Source organism: Nestor notabilis, unplaced genomic scaffold (assembly GCF_000696875.1).
Source record: "Nestor notabilis isolate BGI_N333 unplaced genomic scaffold, ASM69687v1 scaffold7710, whole genome shotgun sequence".
Classification (NCBI taxonomy): domain Eukaryota; kingdom Metazoa; phylum Chordata; class Aves; order Psittaciformes; family Psittacidae; genus Nestor; species Nestor notabilis.
Window position 1 is genome coordinate 32,519 of NW_009909622.1, and position 21,386 is coordinate 53,904.

General features: G+C 39.0%; 1 protein-coding gene across 1 annotated transcript; it reads right to left on the reverse strand.

The window, feature by feature from the left end:
- Nucleotides 1-971: 971 nt before the first annotated feature.
- MUT (methylmalonyl CoA mutase) lies at nucleotides 972-20,260 on the reverse strand. The gene is made up of 12 exons (XM_010013956.1): nucleotides 19,855-20,260; nucleotides 17,736-18,103; nucleotides 16,921-17,078; nucleotides 15,354-15,525; nucleotides 12,656-12,904; nucleotides 12,127-12,238; nucleotides 10,706-10,821; nucleotides 9,982-10,097; nucleotides 4,964-5,095; nucleotides 2,667-2,814; nucleotides 2,388-2,555; nucleotides 972-1,100 (listed from the first exon to the last, which is right to left on the reverse strand). The coding sequence occupies exons 1-12, from the start codon at nucleotides 20,231-20,233 to the stop codon at nucleotides 972-974; spliced, it is 2,247 nt and encodes a 748-aa protein (XP_010012258.1). The 5' UTR covers nucleotides 20,234-20,260.
- Between the last annotated feature and the right edge of the window lie 1,126 nt (nucleotides 20,261-21,386).

Consider the following 21,386-nt stretch of genomic DNA (forward strand, 5'->3'; position numbering starts at 1 on the left):
ATAATCCTATGATTCTATGAAGAAACCAGCAAGTCATTAAACCCTGTTTCTGAGCAGTGAGAGACTACAGGCATGTGTCTCCCGGAACAAACTTATTTTAAGTAAAGATCTACATCAATTGCAATCTTTGCGGTGAGGATACAATGCTCTTAGTTGGATCTGCAATTTCCAACCAATTACAGTACATCTCATTTTGAATTAAGTGTGATGGTGCTGAACATCTCAGAAGCACGCTACTACTGAAGGGAAGATAAAAACGGTGATAATTTAGCATCAATTTACCTGAAAGAAAGTCCAAGTGCTAAGTAGACAGGGACAGCAGGAACAATACTGGACAAAAATACAGAACTAAGGAAGGGAGAATGATCACTGATTCAATTGAGTGATGTATTGGGGATAGGCAGTGATGTAGACAGAATGGAGATGCACAGCTGCTCCTATACATGCATGACAGGATTTGTATGTCATTAAACAAACCATGAACTTTGATAAATTATGGTTTATCTACTTACATGTCTCTAAAGAGATTTAAGTCAGATTAATTTTAAGATTAAAGTACTGCTGGATTCAATCACATTTCTACTGAACTTCAATGACTTACTTGAAGACTTCTAGGTCTACAATACCTGCCAAAAAATAAGAAGTCCTCTGCAAAAAGAGATCAAGCAAAGAGCTGGAATGGATATTTTATTTATCAGTATATATGGGAAAAAAACCCAACAAACACACATAATGAGTTCCCTTCATTCCCAGAAGTCAATAATTGTAGAGATAAAATTTTCTTGTGGGTACCTACATAAATAACCCTCAAACAGAACAAGCAGAGAATTAATTTACAACTTTCTTAGAAAGCACAAAACACCAGGGGACAGGGCAGTGGAACCAAAGGTATGTGCTGGCCATCCCTTGCTGATGATTACATTCTGTAAGTGATTAGTACAAGGCTGGTTGCGTTGTGTGATGATTCAGCATTACATAGATTGCTGCCTTTTCTCCAGGCACTTCTCAATATCATCCAACACTTGGATGGCTGCTTTCGGAATACGAGTCCCTGGACCGAACACATTGGTAACACCAGCTTCATACAGGAAGTCGTAATCCTGTTCAGAAAGAAATTTAAGAGCTATAGTTAAGACTGCTACAGAAAATTGATAATTGATTTAAAACTGGTATATGTTCTATTGTGTATGCTGGGTCTGAGAAAGTATGTGGGACAAGTCCCAGAAAGAGGCAGCACAGCAGAAAGGGAAATGGGAAAAATTTGGTAGTTCAGAGGAAAAAAGAAATATTAAGAAAACACCACAGAGAAAGATTGTATTTGCTCAGAATCAGACTAATGTCAGATCCTTGGAAAACATTCAAAAGTCAACTGGATGTGACCCTGAATGTCCTAATCTAAGAATGATTCTAATTTTGAAAATACTGCTTTGAACAAAGGCTTGGCCAGATGACTGCCAGCAGTCTCTTGCAATTTAAGTCACTCTGATTTTATGATTGTTCTGAAATTTCAAAGGGCCTGGGAAGCAGTTATGTATTATCTCTCTATATAGGATACATTATTTTTCAACAACAGGTTAGCAGCATCCCATTGAGAGATACTGACAGAATACAATTTACCTCCTAGAAAAAATACTATGAGTTTTGTTTGTTCAATTTAAAAGTCTGTCATTCCTAAACACCTAAGTGGCTAGAAAAAGAAGACATCTGGGAAAGGTGTGTAACAGGAGATTTATATGCAAAATCAGACTGAATCTCTCCAGACAGAAGATGACCCTAAAGGTGATTCAGGCAGGGAAATTGTGGATGAGCTAAGGAAATTTTTAAGGCAAAAGCATAGATCTGACTACAAGGGAATCCAGAAAACAGTTCAACAGTTTAGGAGAAAGCAGAAAGAATGAGAGGCAACACTGAGGCCTGATGAACATGAGGAGAGGCTAAATGGGGAATGAGATATGTAGCCTATAGGTGGTGGGACCCACTGTGTGTCTTAATGACTAGCTGTGACTCTTCCAAACTGTTACCAGAAGTCATAAAGTCTCTTAGGAGCAAGCCTTTAACAGTAATATGGCAAGGTACTGGTAATCAGAAACAGCAGGACATAAAGAACATCTCCCCGAGGCTACTCTTTTCAGAACACAACTTAATATGCCATCCAACGAATGCTGCAAGATAAACCAGGACATGACGTACAGAAAACCAGATCAGTGAGACCTGACAGCACACTGCAACCATCTTGCAGATGCGTGCAGACCGTGGTGATTGTACACAGTAGACCTGAGTGCTGTAAATCCCATCTGACATTAACAGAATATAGGAAATAGTTAAGAGCAGTGCAGACAGAAATAAAGTAGACTCTCAGTCCTGATGGGAATGATGTTGACCCTTACCTGAGGTGGGATGACACCTCCACATATGACAAGAATGTCTGGCCGGTCAAGGGCATTGAGTTCTTTGATGAGTTCAGGCACAAGAGTTTTATGACCCGCTGCAAGTGTGCTTACACCAACACAGTGCACATCTGCATCAACTGCCTGCTGGGCCACTTCTCGAGGTGTCTGTATGGAAAGGGGATGACATGACAAGTAATAGCTTGAGCTCTGTTGCTGAACAAGCATTAGAGAGAAAAATGTTGCATTTGAAAAACACTGGACACTGCTCAGTCATACCTGGAAGAGGGGGCCGATGTCCACGTCAAAGCCAATGTCTGCAAATCCTGTAGCAATGACTTTAGCTCCTCTGTCGTGGCCATCTTGACCCATCTTTGCAACAAGTATACGAGGCCTGCGCCCCTCACGATCCATGAACTTGTTAACTCTGATTGAAAACACATATTGTATCTTCCTAAGTCACTGAGAATCACTACAAGTATTTCCACAAACAAAAAAAGCACTGGCTTCAACTGTAGCATAATTTCTGTACATCAAATGAAAAGATCTTCTAAGCCATGCTTTGTCTATGTAGTCTGCACACTATGTTAAGTTTCATGTTATATGATTACTAACTGATTTCTTGTATTTACTAGCCACAGCAATAAAATGTTCTTTTTAAAAGAAAACCACTCCACTACTTTTCTGGTTTCCAATGGACAAAATACTGTATTCTCTGAGGGTTTAATAAAGCTGAATTACAACTAACTAAAACACAATTCTTAGATTTTAAGGATAATTATGACCAATTATTTCAAAAGAACTTGTATGGCACACAGGCACATAAAGATGTGTCCTAGACATCATACTGTGCATCATCATTCAACTGGGCACAAGTCTGCCCAAAAAAGGATAACTGTATCCCTCATTCTGTGCACTCATTTCAGCACCTCCCTTCTTGTGGTTAGTAGCAGTTCCTATTTCTGTTGTATTAAGGTGACTCTATAATCACAGCCTCACATACTAATCTTTCATCTTGCTGCTCATTATCCATGTACCACTACTATGTGTCTTTGTCTGGGACACTAACACTGCCACTTCTCAGAAATAGAAGCTTTTATTGGTTTTGGTTCTTTAAAAAAAGAAAAAAATATTCATAGAATCGTACAGTCACACAATGGTTTGGGTTGGAATGGACCTTAAGATCATCTAGTTCCAAACCCCCTGCCATGGGCAGGGACGCCTTCCACTATACAAAGTCGCCCAAAGCACTGTCCAACCTGTTGGAGTTGTATGGATTTGGTGTGCCTTGAAACCATATGCTGACCTGGCCAGGATGATCACTGTATGAATCCAGTGGCTTAGGCAGGTGAAAAGGTGACTCTAAATAAAGCATTTATTAGCACAGATTTGAGAAGCCTCGGGAGGTGATCCTAGGACAGGAATATGCAGCATGTAAGAGGAAAAAAATAAGAACTCAGACAGCTTAAAAAGGAATTACGTTAACAGAGCCTGAAGAAGCTTCAGGCTTGAGGATGTACAGGACTTGGGCCTGCCTCCTCTATTCCTAAGGACTGCTGAGAAGATCAACGAAGTAGATATCTGAATCATAGAATCACAGAATCATAAATGGTTTGGGTTGGAAGGCACCTTAGTGATCATCTAGTGAAAACTCCCCTCCCCCTACCACAGGCAGGGACACCTTCCATTAGACCAGGTTGCTCAAAGCCCTGTCCAACCTGTAAGTTGTAAATGTATAATTAAAAATACTTAAAATAAATATTTAAAATAAAAAATGATAGTGACATTCCCCAGCACAACTTGACTTGAAAGTCAAGTCAGGCTAAACATCACTATTGTGAAGCCATCAAGAAATTCCCTTTCAAGAGAGCCTGTAACTCCTTAAATGTGTAAGCCCCAACACAGCAGGGACTTAGGAGCATCAATTCCTATTACATCACCACCCACTGCAGCAACTAAGTCTCTTGACCCAAGAGGACAGCAGCTAAGGCAGAAGCTAACAAAAGGCACAAATAAGCAAGTGTTTTCACACATGCTACCATCTTCTGATGTTTTTCTCCCTCGTGGTATGAGTAAGTAACATGCAGAGACTGGAAGCTGTATGTAGATATCCAGAGAGATCTTAGCCTTACAATTTTAGGAACGGTAAAAATGAGGCTGCAGGGACAACTTATGGGCAGAACAAAACCAGGTTTTGTAACTATGAAGTACTGGAAATATTCTAGAGGTTACTATTATACAGTCTGTAAATGAAGCAATTCAATGTATGGGTACTTCAGGCAATGTTTTTCAGCTTCTTAATCCTATGCATAGTCTATTTGAACAAAATTCTCAAATCATAACATCACCCCAGTGAATTCTATTTGCCAGCAAATAGGAGTTCAATTAAGTTTTGACTATTGCACTTAGTTCTCTTCTTTTAGTTCTTCTGCTTACTTGCTTACAGTCATGAGAATGCCTATACAGGTCAGTGTCACTCAGATTTGGGAAATGTTTTTTTAGGTCACAGCGAGTAGCACAGGTATCTCACGATTGAATGTGAGGCCGCGTTTAGCTACCTGGGAAGCCATTCTCACCTATTGATGGCATGAAGAATTTCATCACTCTCTCCAAACTCCTGGCGATAAGCTCCGCTCACCATTCGGTCACTGGCTTTATGCTCCCCAAACACCTTCTTCATTGCATCGGTTATTTCTCCAACAGTGCACCTAAGAGAGAGGAACAAATTATTAATGCTACCAGGAGGTTTATATGAAAACAGAATACAGACACACACTGGCAGTGACCCAACTATTGGCCTTGCTACAGAACAAATTCATTTGCACTCATTTCCCCTTTGGTGCTACAACTCTGAACATCTGACTCGCCCCACTGTCATCCATTAATAGAACATGCAAGAGAATTTAAGAAAATACTGTTTTGCTGATGTGAGAAGTGACAAAGCAACAGAGACCACCGCATGGCAAAATATTTCAAGAAATTAAACAAAATTTTCTCAAATGAGAACTTTTTAGAGGCTCACACTACAAGATCTTGCATTTGGACTGATACTAAAATACAAAATACAAATCAAGAGGAAGAAAAAGGAAGAACGTACAGAAAAGACTGAGATGTAACTTTTAAATTGGAATTTGTTTTCTTTTCCCTTGATGTTTACTTTTCAGTATTTATTTTTCTTCTCCTCTAGCTCCTTTATCCACTGAGATGCAGAAGAATCTGGGAAATTCATTTACATGCAACTTACAAGCTGGAAATACTGTGCATGTTCAATATCATACACATTTTGCTGCTGTAGCACAAGTGCTAGAAGCAGGCTGTGCTGTCCTCCCGTACAAATGTCAGAAGTAACAGCCTCTGCTCCAAAGCATTTAAAAATCTGAACAGATTTCACCTTTCTGTGTAAAATCTAGAATGAAGATTTTACCAAAGTAAACAATGCCGTGCTCTAATTACAGTTGAGCCCACAATCGAATACTTGATGAAAGGAACCTTCTTAGAAGGGAAAACCAACTCACGTGTGGAGAAAGAGCAGTTCGACCAGTAGCTCAATCACAACTTCAGGTATGAAATTAACTGGGATTTGATACTAAGTAATGATTTTGAAGGTATGCTACTGAGCTCCTGATGAAATTTTTCATAAAAAATATTTCAGTTTCTACTTGAACAGAAAAAGACTAAAGAATTTATATATATTAAGAAATGAACATAACTTGCTGCAAACTTTGTCAAAGGAAAGGAAATACTACTCACTTTAAAAGTATGCTTACAAATAGAGTGCAAACCCCATTCGGCTACAGCTAAGCACATTTGAAACCCTTGGAATTCGTATCTTCTTCTGTCATATTGCATTTAACTGTAAGGTACTCTGAGGCAAAATTAGGTTAAGCATCCACTGAAGCTTTTACATGAAATGCTTAAGGGATGTTTGGACAAGATGCAGCTTTTGCCCACATACTTTCATAAAAGGATGGCTAAAAGAATTGTACTTGGTTTTCCTTCTGCTGTTTGAAGTTTCAGTAGCTATTACCTGATTCCTACCTCATGCAATCTGCCACACATCCAGAGTAAGAGAAGATGGATTTCTGCTGTATTAACTGAACCCTTCAGTAAATTCCGTTATTTTACTTCCTGTGACCCACCCTAGCTAATTTGCTCTTTTGCTAGCTCGTGTGTTTTTATACTCAGCAAACTTAACCATAGTTAAAATTGTAACTATGCTAATGTAAAATGGCAGAAATCCTATCTTCAGCATATATACAAGATCTGTATAATGTGTATGCCTGAAGCCGGCCTCTTATCTCTAGGTGTCATTCTTCAGACTTGGCCTACTTTGTATCACGCTGGAACACACATTTGTAATTCACAATATTGACACTGTCCTGGCTACTTTTTGTCGTTTCCCCTCCCCTGGCTTTCTGGAATTGTATTTTCAAAGTTCTCTGCTTTTACCCATTTTCTTTCTTAGAGCACTGAGGAGTTCATATCTGGATTTATGAGGACCATGGTCTAAAAAAGCAGCTAAGGCAAAGTAATACCAAATTTGTAGTATCTGTACAACTATGTCTGAATGTGACTTAGTCTGATACTCTCTTTTAACTTATCTATTAACAATGACTTAGAAAGTACTAGTTGTAAAGCAACCTGTCCATGATTGCATCAGAACCCACTGACACTGCTATGCCATATGCTTTATTTTTACAGCACCTGTATGATTTCAGTCAGCTTAGCAAGTATTACCTGAGTTACAACAGTTCTCAGACCTTATTGATCATCTGGTTTTGTTTGCCAGAACATCTAAATACTCTTCTTAATATTACTGCTCTCCAATATTACTGACAAAAAATTGACAAGTAAAACTGCCTAAGTGCTAGATTAACTGACTTCCCCAGTTAAAGAGCAAGTTTGCAGCAGACTTAAAAATAGTATCTATAAATACTGACTCCCTCTCAGAGTGCTAGACATCACAGATTGCAGCCTCATATAGATACAGCCCATGCATAAATACTGACAGCTTACTCCTGTGTAAACACTGTCAGTTTGGTGAAGGCCTTGCAGTGGCACAGCCCAGGTCTTTTCTTCTAGAAAACTGTATCTTAGATAAGTGTTTCTCCTTCTCCTTTGCAGAAGCAGCATCCGAGTTTAACTTCAGCGTTAAATTAAAGCACAGCACATGTAGATGTGGTGTGCTTTTCTGTTCTTAGTATGTGAAAGTGTGAATGAAAGTTTCATGTATAAAGCAAAAAATAAATGGTTTGGACTATCAATTTTATTGAACTATCATCTGGTGGCTGGGGCAAAGTTTTTTCTGTATGTACGGCACAAAAAATGAAATACATTTATTTCTTCTGTAAATACTGCTTCTGAAATCCCTGTATTTTGAAAACTCTGCCCAAATCTCCACAACCCTTTAAATCTGAAGTTCCTAATAACAGAAGTTTTGCTTTTAAACTACTCATGAATGCTTTTCTACCATTTACCAATAAATATTGTTTAAAAAAAATCTCTCCTATATATGCATCCACAGTGGAATACCTCTGTGTGGAGCCTCCTTTCTTAAGGGGAGAAGAAAAGCATACTTCTAATGACAATTACAGTTTTCTTTAATCATAGAATCATAGAATCATAGAATAGTTAGGGTTGGAAATGACCTTAAGATCATCTAGTTCCAACCCCCAATCAGCTAGCCACAACATTAGACCAGTCCTTTACAATCTGGATATATAAATCCCCTCTCACTTCTGTTTATTTTTACAGCAAAACTTTGTTTTGGAGACAACTGTTTTCATCTCACTATTATAAAACTTAAGTACCATAAACAACAATTCTTATTACACATTTACATTTTTTCAACACATGCTGATAAAAAACTACTACATAATTATACAAAATTGACAGAAGTAACTGTCTTCATTGTAGAAAATTGTGTTTTTTTCATATGACTGTCATGCACATTTGCCTTGTGTGGAATTGTGTGTTTTTAGAATAAAATTGATTCTTTTCAGTTGGAAGGGACCTACAACAATCATGTAGTCCAACTGCCCAACCAATTCAGGGCTAGCCAAAAGTTAAAACATGTTGTTAATGGCATTGTCCAAATGCCTGTTAAACGAGGCATCTCTCTAAGAAGCCTGTTCCAGTGTTTGACCACTCTCTCTTGGTAAAGAAATGCTTCCCAATACACAGTCTAGGTCTCCTCTAGGTGCAGCTTTGAACCGTTCCCACATATCCTATCACTGGATACCAGGGAGACAAGCTCAGCACCTCTCTCTCCACGTTCCCTCCTCTGGAAGCTGTAGAGAGCAATGAGGTTATTGCTCAGGCTCCTTTTCTCTGAGCCAGACAAGCACAAATTCCTTAGCTGCTCCTCACAGGATGCTCCTTTCAGCCCTTTCACCAGCTTTGTTGCTCTCTAGAAGCATCCAAGGACCTTCACGTGCTTCATAAATTGCAGGGCCCACAGCTACACACAGTGCTCAAGGAGAGGCTGCACCAATGCTGAATGCAGCGGGATAATAACCTCTTTTGAGTGGTTGATAATACAGACAGTATTATGCACCCCAGTAGGCCCTCTTGGCTGCCAGGGCACATTGCTGATTCACACTGAGCCTGCTGTTGACCAGCACCCCCAGACCCCTTTCTGCTGGGCTGCTCTCGGTTGTGTTTTCATAGCACCCTTTGTCTACCTATTAACAGGTAATTTACAGCCTAATCTGGAGTGTTAAGTAAAAATAAAATTTTGAAGTGGAGACCAAAAGACAGCTATATTCTCTGTTTTGTGTTTTATCAGCCTATAACCCCTACAAAATGTCTGGTGGCAAAGGCAGTGTATTTGTACGTAAACTGTAATCTGCACCTCATGAACTTCTGCACTGCTCAGAATTACTGCTGACCTACCGTGCTCTACCAGAGCCCTCAAGTGCTCAGTGATTCCCCACGCTTCGTCAAATTTAGTTAATTGAGGAACAGACAGTTAGGATCTATTGTAGAGATGAACGCTTACTTTGAAGTAGTAAAGAAAAGAGTCTTAAAAGCACCTTAGGTGAAAAAAGTAAATATTCCACTGGACTCCGAAGGATGCCTTGATGCTCTACTCAAGAGCATCTTTTACGTGTTTGCCTGACTAACATTTCTCCTTCACTCAAAAAATGTTTTCACACAAATCCATGGTGCAAGGAAGGATGAAGCAACAGACCATGAGAAGATTGTGAATATCCATTTTCACCTCTCAGACACTTCTTAAGCTCCCTGACCTGTGAAACAGCAGGGTGATAGAGAAACCTAGTTACGTTCTGAAACTGGTAAGAATCTGAGTTGCAAGCAACACAATGTGTATGAACAACATTGTTTCATAAGATTCTTTGTACCCATATTGTTCTTTGTGAGAAATTAAAGCATAGCCTTAAGAAACTGTAAAATGTAATAGTCTATCTTACAAAGTCAAACTGCAGCCATCTTTTACTTCCACATCTGAAGAAAAACTCAAAACATCTCAAGACACCAACCTCACTGACACCATATAGATGAACAGCTAAAGGGTGAAAACGAACCATCAATTTTTAAACAGCAGTTGGATATTCACCCCCACCCTCAATACCTTGCACGTGCTGCTTCCACTGCAAGTGCAAGTAAGTTGCCTTCCCCAGTCGCAGCACACTGTGTTAGAGCAGCGAGACACTGCTGGGCTGCTGCTTCATCTCTACTAGCCTTCACCTAACACAGAAGAGAAAAATATTAACTTAAAACAAACTACAAAGTGAACTGATGTCAAATATCAATTCTAGAGGCATGGAATTGTCAATTGTCAATATATGCAATTTGTGTATCAGTAAGATTCAAAGTAAGAGGGTGTCTTAGACTTTTAAAAATTCCACATTCTTACTAATTATCAAAAAGGAAGTTGTTTTCTGCTTCCATAACCCTGCCCCTTAATAGCACTTGACAAGCTGCAATAAATAGTCTGAGTGATTAAGTAATGGTAGATTTCTTTAGAGCAAATCATTGCATAGCTATTTGCTATCTTATTTTCAGAAAACATAAAGTTCCTCATTTTGAAAGGTTAGACATATTCACGAGACTATCTGAAATACAATGATTAAAATTAAATGAATGTAACAAAAACATTTTTGTTTGCAATGATAATACTGTGTTTCTTGGGATTTTCCATCAGCCTCCACTGAAGCGGAACAGGAATCCAGCTTCTCTGCTAAAGACTACAGCAGATTCCCAGGAATTTGAGGGTCAAGTTTCTGGCAAGCCACCTTTACTCAAGTTCTATCTGCAAGTAGAAGAACTTTCATTTTTAAGAATGTTGTTCCCACCTTATTGATCTTCTCGATCTGCTTGCTACGGACTGAAGTATTATCAATAGCCAGAACTTCGACTGCCTCCTCTTTTTCTAGCTGATGCTTGTTTACTCCAACAATTACTTCAGACCCTATTTCCAGTGGAAACACCAGAAACTCAGAACACATTTGCAAACTACTATGAAAAAACACAATATTAATAGGAGAAGAAAATTTTGAGCATTATAATGCAGTGCTTTGCTTTATAACTACATACATTTCAAATACATAGAGTTTGTTCTACAGGAAAGACTTAAGTCTGTATTTTCCATATTTTATGATGAGATGCATGAACACTCAACTTGGTGAATACTGGGCCAGAAAAAAAGATTTGAACTAGAACAATATTTATCTTACAACTGATTTAATAATGTCACCAGTGTGCATTAGCTATTTTGTCTTTCTCAGTTTACATAACTGACTCTTACTTACTCTGAATTAAGCAGAAGTGTTCACCTCCAGCACTACTCTGCATTTATTTTTCTGATTTACCAGAGAAATAAGGAAATGGAGTTCCTACCCAAAACTACTGCATGTATATAAAAATTAATTTGTCATGTTGGAAATCTGTACTCCAGCTTTCAGTCAGTATGGACTTAACCATTTTTATTTGCACTGCCTAGTAACATTACTATGCTATTCAAAGCAAAATGAAGTAGTTTACCTTGGGAGACAAAACACTGAACGTTATTGATTATTCTTTGTGGGTCTTAATTAAGACCTGTTTCAAATTTATCCTCCAAACAAAAAAGGTCATATAACTTCTTTCATCTTTGAGTTATCCCTAGTTTCTGTTACTGGACTGCAACTGGAATGCAGACTACAGAGTGGACTAGAGCTATAAGCACACATGTATACAGATTTCCAACTACACTTACTATATGTATACATATGCATGTGTGTATATATATATATATCACAAAGAAAGAGTTACAATCATACTCTAATCTGAGATGAATGCTTTTTTTTTGGTCTTCAGGAAAAAAGGGCAGTTCTCAAGCAAAACCAGGAATTTGGCCAGATACGTTCAATATTGCCATCTGCTGGCAGTCATACCTTTAAATTCAAGAATCACAGTTTAAAGATACTATCAGAAATAAAGTGATTAGCAACTGAAGGCCCAAAATACTCCTTTAAAACGGTTTTCTAGTGCTTTGTCTAATCTACTCTTAAACACATCAAGCAGGACTGTTTTCATACTGGTACTGTATTTCATACTTACTGCTATTTCTTTTCCAAGGCTTTCACTGACATATAACTATTACCATTTTATCTCTCAAAAAACTGCTACTCCTAAACTAAGAAGATAAAACCTCAACGAAAATGTGTGTAAAAAGCCTTTTATACAAAGGTATTCTATTGGCAGTTTTTCCCTCTTTCATCTCTCTCCTTCCTACCAGAGTCAATCCTGGCTTGTTTTCGGGCTGCACACTCTTCAATACGAAGTTTAGGAATTCCCTCAGCAACAGCTTTGGCCATTCCACCCATTTCTTCTATCTCCTCAACAAGCTGAGAAATGAAGAGGATTGAGAAAGTGAACAGTAGCAAGGTTCTTCAGAAAACTAGGTTTGCACTTGTATTGTCATCCAAATTTATGTTACACCTATATATACAGTCCTGTGCTCTAAAAGTGTGTTTCCTATCTCCGTGTCTCTGACTACAGGTTTTGACATAAATTACGAGACATCAAGAAAGGAACATTTTATCACCAAAACTCCATGAATTCATTAGCTTCTATTAGAAGTGTCTCTCTCTAAACATACAGTTATTTTTGTGAAGTTCATTTACACAGAAATCACTGAAGCGTAAGTGTAAAATGACTGCCTGGTTACAAGTTACTAACCTATCAGACAGTCCCTTAAGAGACATTTCTCAAAACTCCTATACCAATTTTCCCACAACACATAAAAGGTTATGCAAACTGACCTTTAAAGCAGCTTCATAGACATCATTGGTGAGGCACTCCATGAGGTAAGATCCTCCCCAGGGGTCTGCCACTTTAGGAATACCTGACTCCTCCTGAATTATGATCTGTGTGTTCCGAGCAATGCGAGCGCTCTTCACCGTAGGCAAACCCAAGGCTTCATCATATGAATTTGTATGCAAAGATTGTGTACCTCCAAACACTGCAGCCATTGCTTCAATTGTAGTACGGATAACATTGTTAAAGGGATCCTGGAATGAAAAGGACAGCTCTGAAGCTCAATGGTTCTGCCACAGGGCTGAAGAACATTAGTCACACATGTACTACACTGCAATGAAATGAATGCAAGATTCCCCACTGAAACACTGTAATCATAACAAAAGCAGAAAAAGAACAGTCAATAATCAGCATCCAGTCAAACTGATCTATCACTTATCAGTGTCTCAGACAAAGAGATTAATCCAGAAAGAAAGCCAAAATTATCAGTGTACGAGCAAACTGGTCATGGTAACAAAGCAAAGCCTAACTTCTATTTAGAGGTGTTTCAAAGAACTTCATGAATCCAGGCTGGAGAGGATGGAACAGGAAGTCCCAGTGTTCTCCATCCTCAGATACTAGAATTCTTGGAGTAGTGAACAGCTCATCTGCCAGACAGGCTACTAGTCAAGTTCCATTTTGGAACTAAATGTACTTAGTATTTTCAATAATGACAGCATTACATAAAGACAGGAATGATGGTTTAAATTTGCTGGTGCTATAAAACTGGGGGAGAAATGGGATATTAACCAAAACAGAAGGATAATCTGGAGCACAAGGTACAGAAATAGAGCCAGTATTACAGAATATAATCTCATCTTTTAGGTGAAAATTTTTATCTGCTTTTTTCAGACATTTAGTGAGTTGAGTTGTATATATGTGCCTTTAAAGTCAAAGAGGAGTTACCATGATTTAGGGTCAATGTAAGGAATAAATTCATTACTGTGACGATGGTGAGGCCCTGGCACAGGTTGCCCAGAGAAGCCGTGGCTGCCCTATTCCTGGCAGTGTTCAAGGCCAGGTTGGATGCAACCTGCTCTAGTGGAAGGTGTCCCTGCCCATGGTAAGGGAGTTGGAACTAGATGAGCTTTAAGGTTCCTTCCAACCCAAACCATATGATTCTATGATCTCCAGGGGGTGACTTACATTCTGAAGTAGAGTGAAGAATCACACACTGCAGCTGCCTGTTTAATTTAATGTGATTATTAAGGGAACTTTACAATAGCTCAGATTGCATACTTCATTCTTAACATGCTTAGTTGTAATAGGACCTTGAAGAAGGCAAAATAAAGCATGAGATCTGTGAGTTACTTTATCTTCCATAAAAAAAAAAAAAAATTGAATTAGTATCACTATTTCACAAGGACACGGTAATTCTACCTGCGCTAGAATCTACTTCTGCTTCAAATACCCCATTTAAAGAATTACAGAAAAATGTGATTTGGATGGGCAAGAATGTAAAACCTAATTTATAAGTGGATACCTACTAAAGGCAGGCCAAAGGAAAATATCTTCGCCCTCTGAGACCTATAAGAAGTAAAAACTGAGGAACTATATTAAGATAAACAACATTTAGACAGGAAAAAAGGGTTATAATCCAGACAGAAATATATTTACACTGGACACTGGAGGACGGTTGAACATACTTTTGGTAATATTCATACACTTTGTACTCATACAACACTTTCAACTGGAGGACCTGCAAATGCCACTGTTCAGAAAACTCCACTGTTTTAGTTTTACTGTGTTTCTGTAATGTTAGTAAACATTACAGTTGCTTGGAAAAAAAAAGAATAAAACCAAGGCACAATGGTTGCAATGACAATCTAAAAATAACTCAGATTGCATGACTTTAATTGAGAAGCATAATTAATTAATTCCAGCATAAGAGCTGGAACCCAGCTCTGACCTCACTTGGGAAACTACATGAAGTCCAATGATTTATTTTCTTCTTGTGATATAATTCAACAGGAAGAGCAGACAGTGTACCCAGTTTCAGAAAAGCAGAACTGTAACCATTACTTCACTATTCAGCAGTGAGAGTCAAGGGCACAAATGACTTCCTTGGCTGCTCAAATGAATTCTCAAGCCACTGATCTTGAAAAAAAAGTGCCTCTATTTCCTCATTCAGCTGCATCTTGAAAGGATAACTTACAGGTCAAATCCAAGAGAAAGCTTCATCCTCTGAGTCCTGAATTAATATAAGTGCCTCTCTGTGATTCTTTTCTCTGCTTAGCAGGTTTGGATCCTGCTCTCAATTCAGTGTTCACTAGACTAGATGCATGTATGCTTCCAGAACAAAAATGCAGCCAATGAAAAGTTAGGCACTGAAACTCTGCCTATCATCATACTGGAATCTTTTTGTGAACATAGTTTCAAGTCTTCAGTTTCTGCCTTTCACTTGAGCACTACAGGGCAGTCCAGAATACTGAAATATTTTGTAAAGCAGTATTCTGGGAAGCAATGCTGCTGGAACTCAACAAGACTTATGTGTTACATAAGCAAAAAGATGTATCCAGTGCTAGTGTGTGCATTTGTCAGGGTAAGACAGACTGTCTCCTTCAGAAAGCTGCACCTTTACGAGTAAAATCAGCAGCCCCCTTTAAGATATACACCATGAGAACATATTTAAATGAGGAAGTTGATAAGAGTCCAATATCTAACCTGCTCAGTGAGCGACCAGCCCGAAGTTTGACAGTGAGCTCTCAGCAGAAGAGATTTGGGATCCTTGGGCTTAAACATCTTCTCTACCAAGTAAGCCCACAGCCGCCTCCCAGCTCTCATCTTAGCTATTTCCATGTAGAAGTTCATGCCAATTCCCCAGAAGAAGGAGAGCCTGTAATAACAGTACATGAACAGGATAAAACATTAAACCATTATAGTAACTCTGTTTCAGTAAAGGAGAAGCTCCACAGCAAGGTCTCTGATTAATTTAATTTTACAGATGTAACGCAGGCATAAAATGATGGAAATGTTCCTGGACACTGATGTCCGCTGCTGCAGAACGATGTGCATTTATGCCAATAAAAGGACTTAGCTTCCAAACAAAGTGACTGCAGCCAAACTGCCAGAGACAATGATCCAAAACTGCCGAATTGTCCCCACAGACTGTTTAGGTCAAGTGGTATTCCAGCACATCACTAATACAGTGACACCCCACTGCCAGGGAATGCTTGTGGTCACAATCTACCAGTGTAGTTATGCTCACAAACTACTTATAATGAAAAGACATTACATATTATAAGCATGTTTTCATTCTTTTACTGATGATTTTAATCAAAATACAAACAGTTCAATACTGGCAAGCATATCAGAGAACAGACTGACTGATCTCTTTTCCCTACTTACAGCTTCTATTATATATAAATGTAAACATGACAGTTAAAGCCAGTAAAACGTATTATACTACAGATGCCTTTTTAACAGGGAATTAGCTACTGAAATAATTTGCCAAAGGCTCTTACAAATACTTTGTTAACTAGAAAATCTAAAAGTAAGGCCGTGCCTTTTTCTGAATGATTCACCTGGATTTTGCCACAGATCTTGGAAATAGGTTAATTCAGCTGACTCCTTTAGTTGTGAATGTGCAAGAAGCTATGTGAACCACATCTTTTGGTTTTTAGACTCACCATATAGTTAAGGAATCTGTAAATCAACCACACCACTGACACTGCTTCTGCTTAGTTTTGCAGTAGCTATATAAGAATACAACATTCTGCTTAAAAATTTTATTTTCAGAAATTTGCAACTGTAAATTGAACTACCTGAACTTCCCCTTCTTAAGCATTTTCCCCAAATGTTTCAAACTGCTACTACTAAAAAAAACCTCAAAACAACACTACCGCCTAAAAGAAGTGCAAGAGCTCTTGCTGCATTCTGCAGTCCTACAGCTACAACTGTATTCAATACACCAGCTTAGAGATCCTTTTCTGATCAGAGACCAACTATTGCAACAGACCTGGACAATGGTTGGGCTTGTGAGCGTGCTTTATTCAGTTTATTAGTGTAGACATAGTCTAAGTGTCTGCTGGACCAGACATATTTTCCTACCACTGAAACTGTGTAACAAAACCAAAACAAACCCTATCTGCAATGTGAACACTGCCAATATTGCTTTTATGTGTAAAAATACTGAACTTGGTATTTAACTCTTTTACATTCTCTTAAAATTTTGGTAAAACTAGAATTTTAACAAAAGTGAGTTTTATACTTAAAAGTATCTTTATCTCACCTTGGTGCAAATTCATCAATTGTAAGGCCAGCTTTAAGTCCAGTTCTGCAGTACTCCAAGCCATCTGCTATAGTATAAGCTAATTCCAGAATAGCGTCAGCTCCTGCCTCTTGCATGTGGTACCCGCTGATTGAAATGGAATTAAATTTTGGCATATGCTGTAAAAATAAAAGACCACAAAGTACAACAGCACAAGGGGGGATCAGACAACTGTTCTATCAACTGTCATGAATAATACATTCTTTGTAGACTGTGAATACAAACCATGTCTATTAAGTGATATTTGCAGATGTTTACTTCACATGCTTAAACTATCACCTGCCATGCTATCTTTCTCAGTTACAAGCTGTGTGCCACCTCTTCAATGAAAATGCCACTAAGAAAACAACCGTTAGTACTGAACTTCCAGTCATCGGTTCAGGATTTCATCCCTTTCATTACCTCCTTCTGATGTTTAATTTTGCAGCAGAAGTCCTTCAAGATTTCTTCCCTCTTTGCTCCTGATTGCAGCTATATAATGTTTCTTAATCATGGGGCAAAGAACAGCCTGTTTGTTCCTTGTCTTATAAGCTTCCTGACATCCTTTCAGGCTTAGGCTCATCTTAATCTGATTTTTATTTGGACTGACTTAAAAAAACCTTCAAATTAATGCTCTAAGTGATTTGGGATCTTAACTTCTCCTCCTGGCCCTTTCTACAACCACATCATTCATCAGTATGACAGATCTTCCCACCTTCTGCTTTGTTCTCCAAAGTGCCTCATAAGTAGTTAACTAGATGTAATAACAGACGTAAATAAATGTAAACAAGGAATACCTTTGAGGTGTACTGGAAGATGTCAGCAATAATCCTCATCGATGGTTCTGGGGGGAAAATGTAGGTATTTCTGACCATGAACTCCTTCAAGATATCATTTTGGATTGTCCCTGTCAGCTTGGCCTGAGACACTCCCTGTTCTTCTCCGGTTACAATGAATGTTGCCAATATGGGAATGACTGCCCCGTTCATTGTCATAGAAACTGACATTTTCTCTAAAGGAATTCCATCAAAAAGGATTTTGGTGTCTTCCACTGTATCAATGGCAACTCCGGCCATCCCAACGTCTCCTCGAACTCGTGGATTGTCTGAATCATAACCACGGTGGGTGGCTAAATCAAAAGCAACAGATAATCCCTGCTGGCCAGCTAAATGAAAAAGAAATGAAAAAAAAACAACAACCAAGAAAGAAAGAGATTCAGAAGTGTTGAGCAGACTTGTATTAGAACTGGATCAAATTCATTAATTTTATTTTACATGATTCAGGCTTGTATGATAAACCAGTTTTTGATGTTAAACACTCTTCCCTCCTGAAACATGTTCAAAGTCTTCTAGTCTTAAAGTTTAAATGAAAAAGCTTTTAATTGAGGAAAAAAAATAAATTGTAGCCCTTCTGACTCAGTCACACAATCAGTTTACTATGCTTAACAAATTACTGAATAACAGTTTAGCCATGATTTGCAAATGTGCATAGACAGACAGTATCAGGGCTTAAACACAGCAATTCCACTTATCTTAGCTGGAAACAAAAGTGTGATAAACAACTTCACATTACCTTTTCTTTATCACAAATTAAACACATGCACACAGATTGTTACCCTGCTGCAGTAATGTATGTTGTTTATTTGTAAAGCAAAGTGATAGATTACTAAATCTGCAGTAGGAGAAAATTACTCATAAAGTAGGGAATGGGATACTTAAGAGTTCTTGGCAGACTTGTAGCAACTTGAAAGTGGTACCCCAAACTCTGCTATCCCCAGCATTCACCCTCTGCCCAGCACTGCTGGTCCTGAAGTAACTATCTACTGCATTTGCAAATCTCCTTCTCAACAGCAGCAGAGCTCTCGTCAGATACCAGCTATCATCTTTGATCTGAAAAACTAAGTGTTAGCTCTGAAGCACAACAATATAAATGTAGATTTCTGCCTTGTTTCAAGCAAAAGAAATTTCAGCAATTATGAGAACTGATAATTAATTTTTTCAGAATTCCTCCAATTACAGAGAGATTTTAATTTAATTATTAAAAATGCTTTAGAAATAACAAGGTCTGATTCTGAATCTATGCTAAATAATTCAATATTAATACAACCATTGACACAATAAGATAAAATTACAATATCACAATTTCAAAACTTGAATAAAGATGGCAGCAAACATAGAGTAACTGAGCTGTGCCACCAGCTAACCCAAGTGTTAGCCCTTCTGCATCAGCAGCAGCATTCAGCAGTAAGACCACGTATATTCAGAATAATCTTTCTATTGAAATGTTTGTTTGCAAACTTCCAATACCCTATATTTGTAACTTCCAAGGATACTACAGCAGCTAATACTGCTTCATATTAGCTAACCATGACTATCACAGGAGATAAATATCCACAAACACACCCCCTCCAACCAATTATGTGTTAAGTAAGAGGGACTGTAAAGTGGGAAATAAAAGTACCACAGATGAAGTACTTACATGTAATATGTATTTATGAGTTCATTTAGAATTTATAATACGAGATGGAAACCCAAAATGTCAGAATGCACTAACACCAGAAGTTTAGCTAAGTGACAACATTCAACATCATTTTCCACTGCAATGTTCTCTCACAGTCACAAAATGAGCATAAAATCTCTGCTAGCTGGACCCTTGGATACAGTCAAATTACGTGTCTCTGAGTGTTAAGGCAAAATAACTAAAAATAGTTTTTCTATCTCAATAGCAAAATGGAGCAAAGGCAGTTTCAGAAATGATCCAGTTACCCAGTAATAACGAAACACAGTGCTGTTGGGAAGATCCTATCAGAAACCAAAACTCACAAGGCAGAATAATTACATTCACCATGTAATTCACCACATGAACTATCCCCACTGCTTTGCAAGGCAATGTGGTTTCCTAAAGTAGCTGTCTTACCTTTAATGTTGTCTTTGTAGAACTTATTGCTCTCCTCCACTGTACTGAAGCCAGCATACTGGCGAATAGTCCACGGCCTGTACGTGTACATGGTTGGGTAGGGTCCTCTAGTGTAAGGTTTCATCCCTGGCAGCTCCTCAGGGAGGTCGTCCGTGTCCCTTTTCGAGTATAAGGGCTTGATGTCGATCCCCTCTGGGGTGTGCCAAATTAAATCCTTTGGATTCTTGCCTTTCAGCTGCTTTTGGGCAAGGGCAGCCCAGTCGGGGTGCAGCGGCTGCCTGTGCAGCGAGCGCCACACAAGCCGGCAGGCTGGAAGTTGTGCCAGGCATGCGCAGTGGTGGGGCCACAGGCGCAGGAGGGCATCCTTGGCTCTTAGCATGTCTGTTCCACTGGCTGGTGAGGAGGGAGCAAGCTGAAAAAAATAAAATCACGTATTTTGCATTGTCATATAAACCTGACATGGCAGAAGTGAGCATGGAGAGGTCCAGCAGTTTGCTAAAGCCAAAACAATTACTCAAGAAAAACTAATTATTTAATTGCATGCCTGATAGATACCCTCTCCCCTTGCCTTTCAACCAATGTATGAACCGAGTTCAGGAAAAACTCTACATTTTGTTCTTGCTATGGAAAATATTCCTACAACTCATCTACATTCACATATAAAATTTTAGTCCCTAAGCAACACCTATCATTAATCAGTCATTGAAAAAATCTGTGTCGGGCATGAAAGTGGCATGCCTAGCTACCTGCTCACCTTCCCATCCCTCTCATCTGTGAATTCCTTAATGTCAAAAAGGGACCCTCAAAGAGGCATTCTGAAGGAAGTGGACTGTCAGAAGACTGCTGACATATCATACATTTTTGGAAAGGGGGCTTGGCTGGGCGGAAATCAGAGATACACTGAGAGAAAGAAAGGTCGCATGCAAGAACACAGGGACAATACAAGCTTGCAGAGCTCATCCCACTATGCACGAGACTGATATGGGGATAAGGTGAGTAACTCCTGAACGCTGTAAGCTCTTCAGCTTCTGCTCTGTCCCCTCTTATCACTACACTTCCTTCGCAAGCCAAAGCCTTTACAGTTTGGCTCTAAGGTCCTCTCCACCTCATATCCTTCAGAACAAGCTGGAAACACATGCTTCCCAGACATCTTTCTGAGATAGTCTGCACAAAACTGGAAAGCATCTTTATCACAGTTACGGTGCTGCAGCAACAGGCTCCACACAAGTGCTTTAATAATAGATATGCCACGTGTGCTTAATGTATAATCTGATAAGCACTAAGGTGCACGAGAGGAGCATTGAGTTCCCTGCAGAGACGTGACCCTGCAGCCAGGATGGAAGACAACTTCTGCCTCCACTGTGCATGGGTTCCAGCTAGCTCCCCCGGGGCCGCGCACTCCGAAGGAACCACAAAGCTTCCCTGTTACCTTCCTACAAACGTCTCCCTTCTCATACCACAGCACCTACACCCGGAGAGGGGACAGGGACTAGAGAGCACCGTCAATCGGCCCCTCCGCGCCGACCTGGCCT

Excerpts from the sequence above, each read along its gene's own strand:
- MUT (XM_010013956.1), bottom strand. The coding sequence starts at position 20,233 with ATGCTAAGAGCCAAGGATGCCCTCCTGCGCCTGTGGCCCCACCACTGC. Across the intron at positions 18,104-19,854 it reads CTACAAAGACAACATTAAAG|CTGGCCAGCAGGGATTATCT; the intron begins GTAAGACAGCTA and ends TTTTTCATTTAG. Across the intron at positions 2,556-2,666 it reads ACATCGGCCCCCTCTTCCAG|ACACCTCGAGAAGTGGCCCA; the intron begins GTATGACTGAGC and ends CTTTCCATACAG.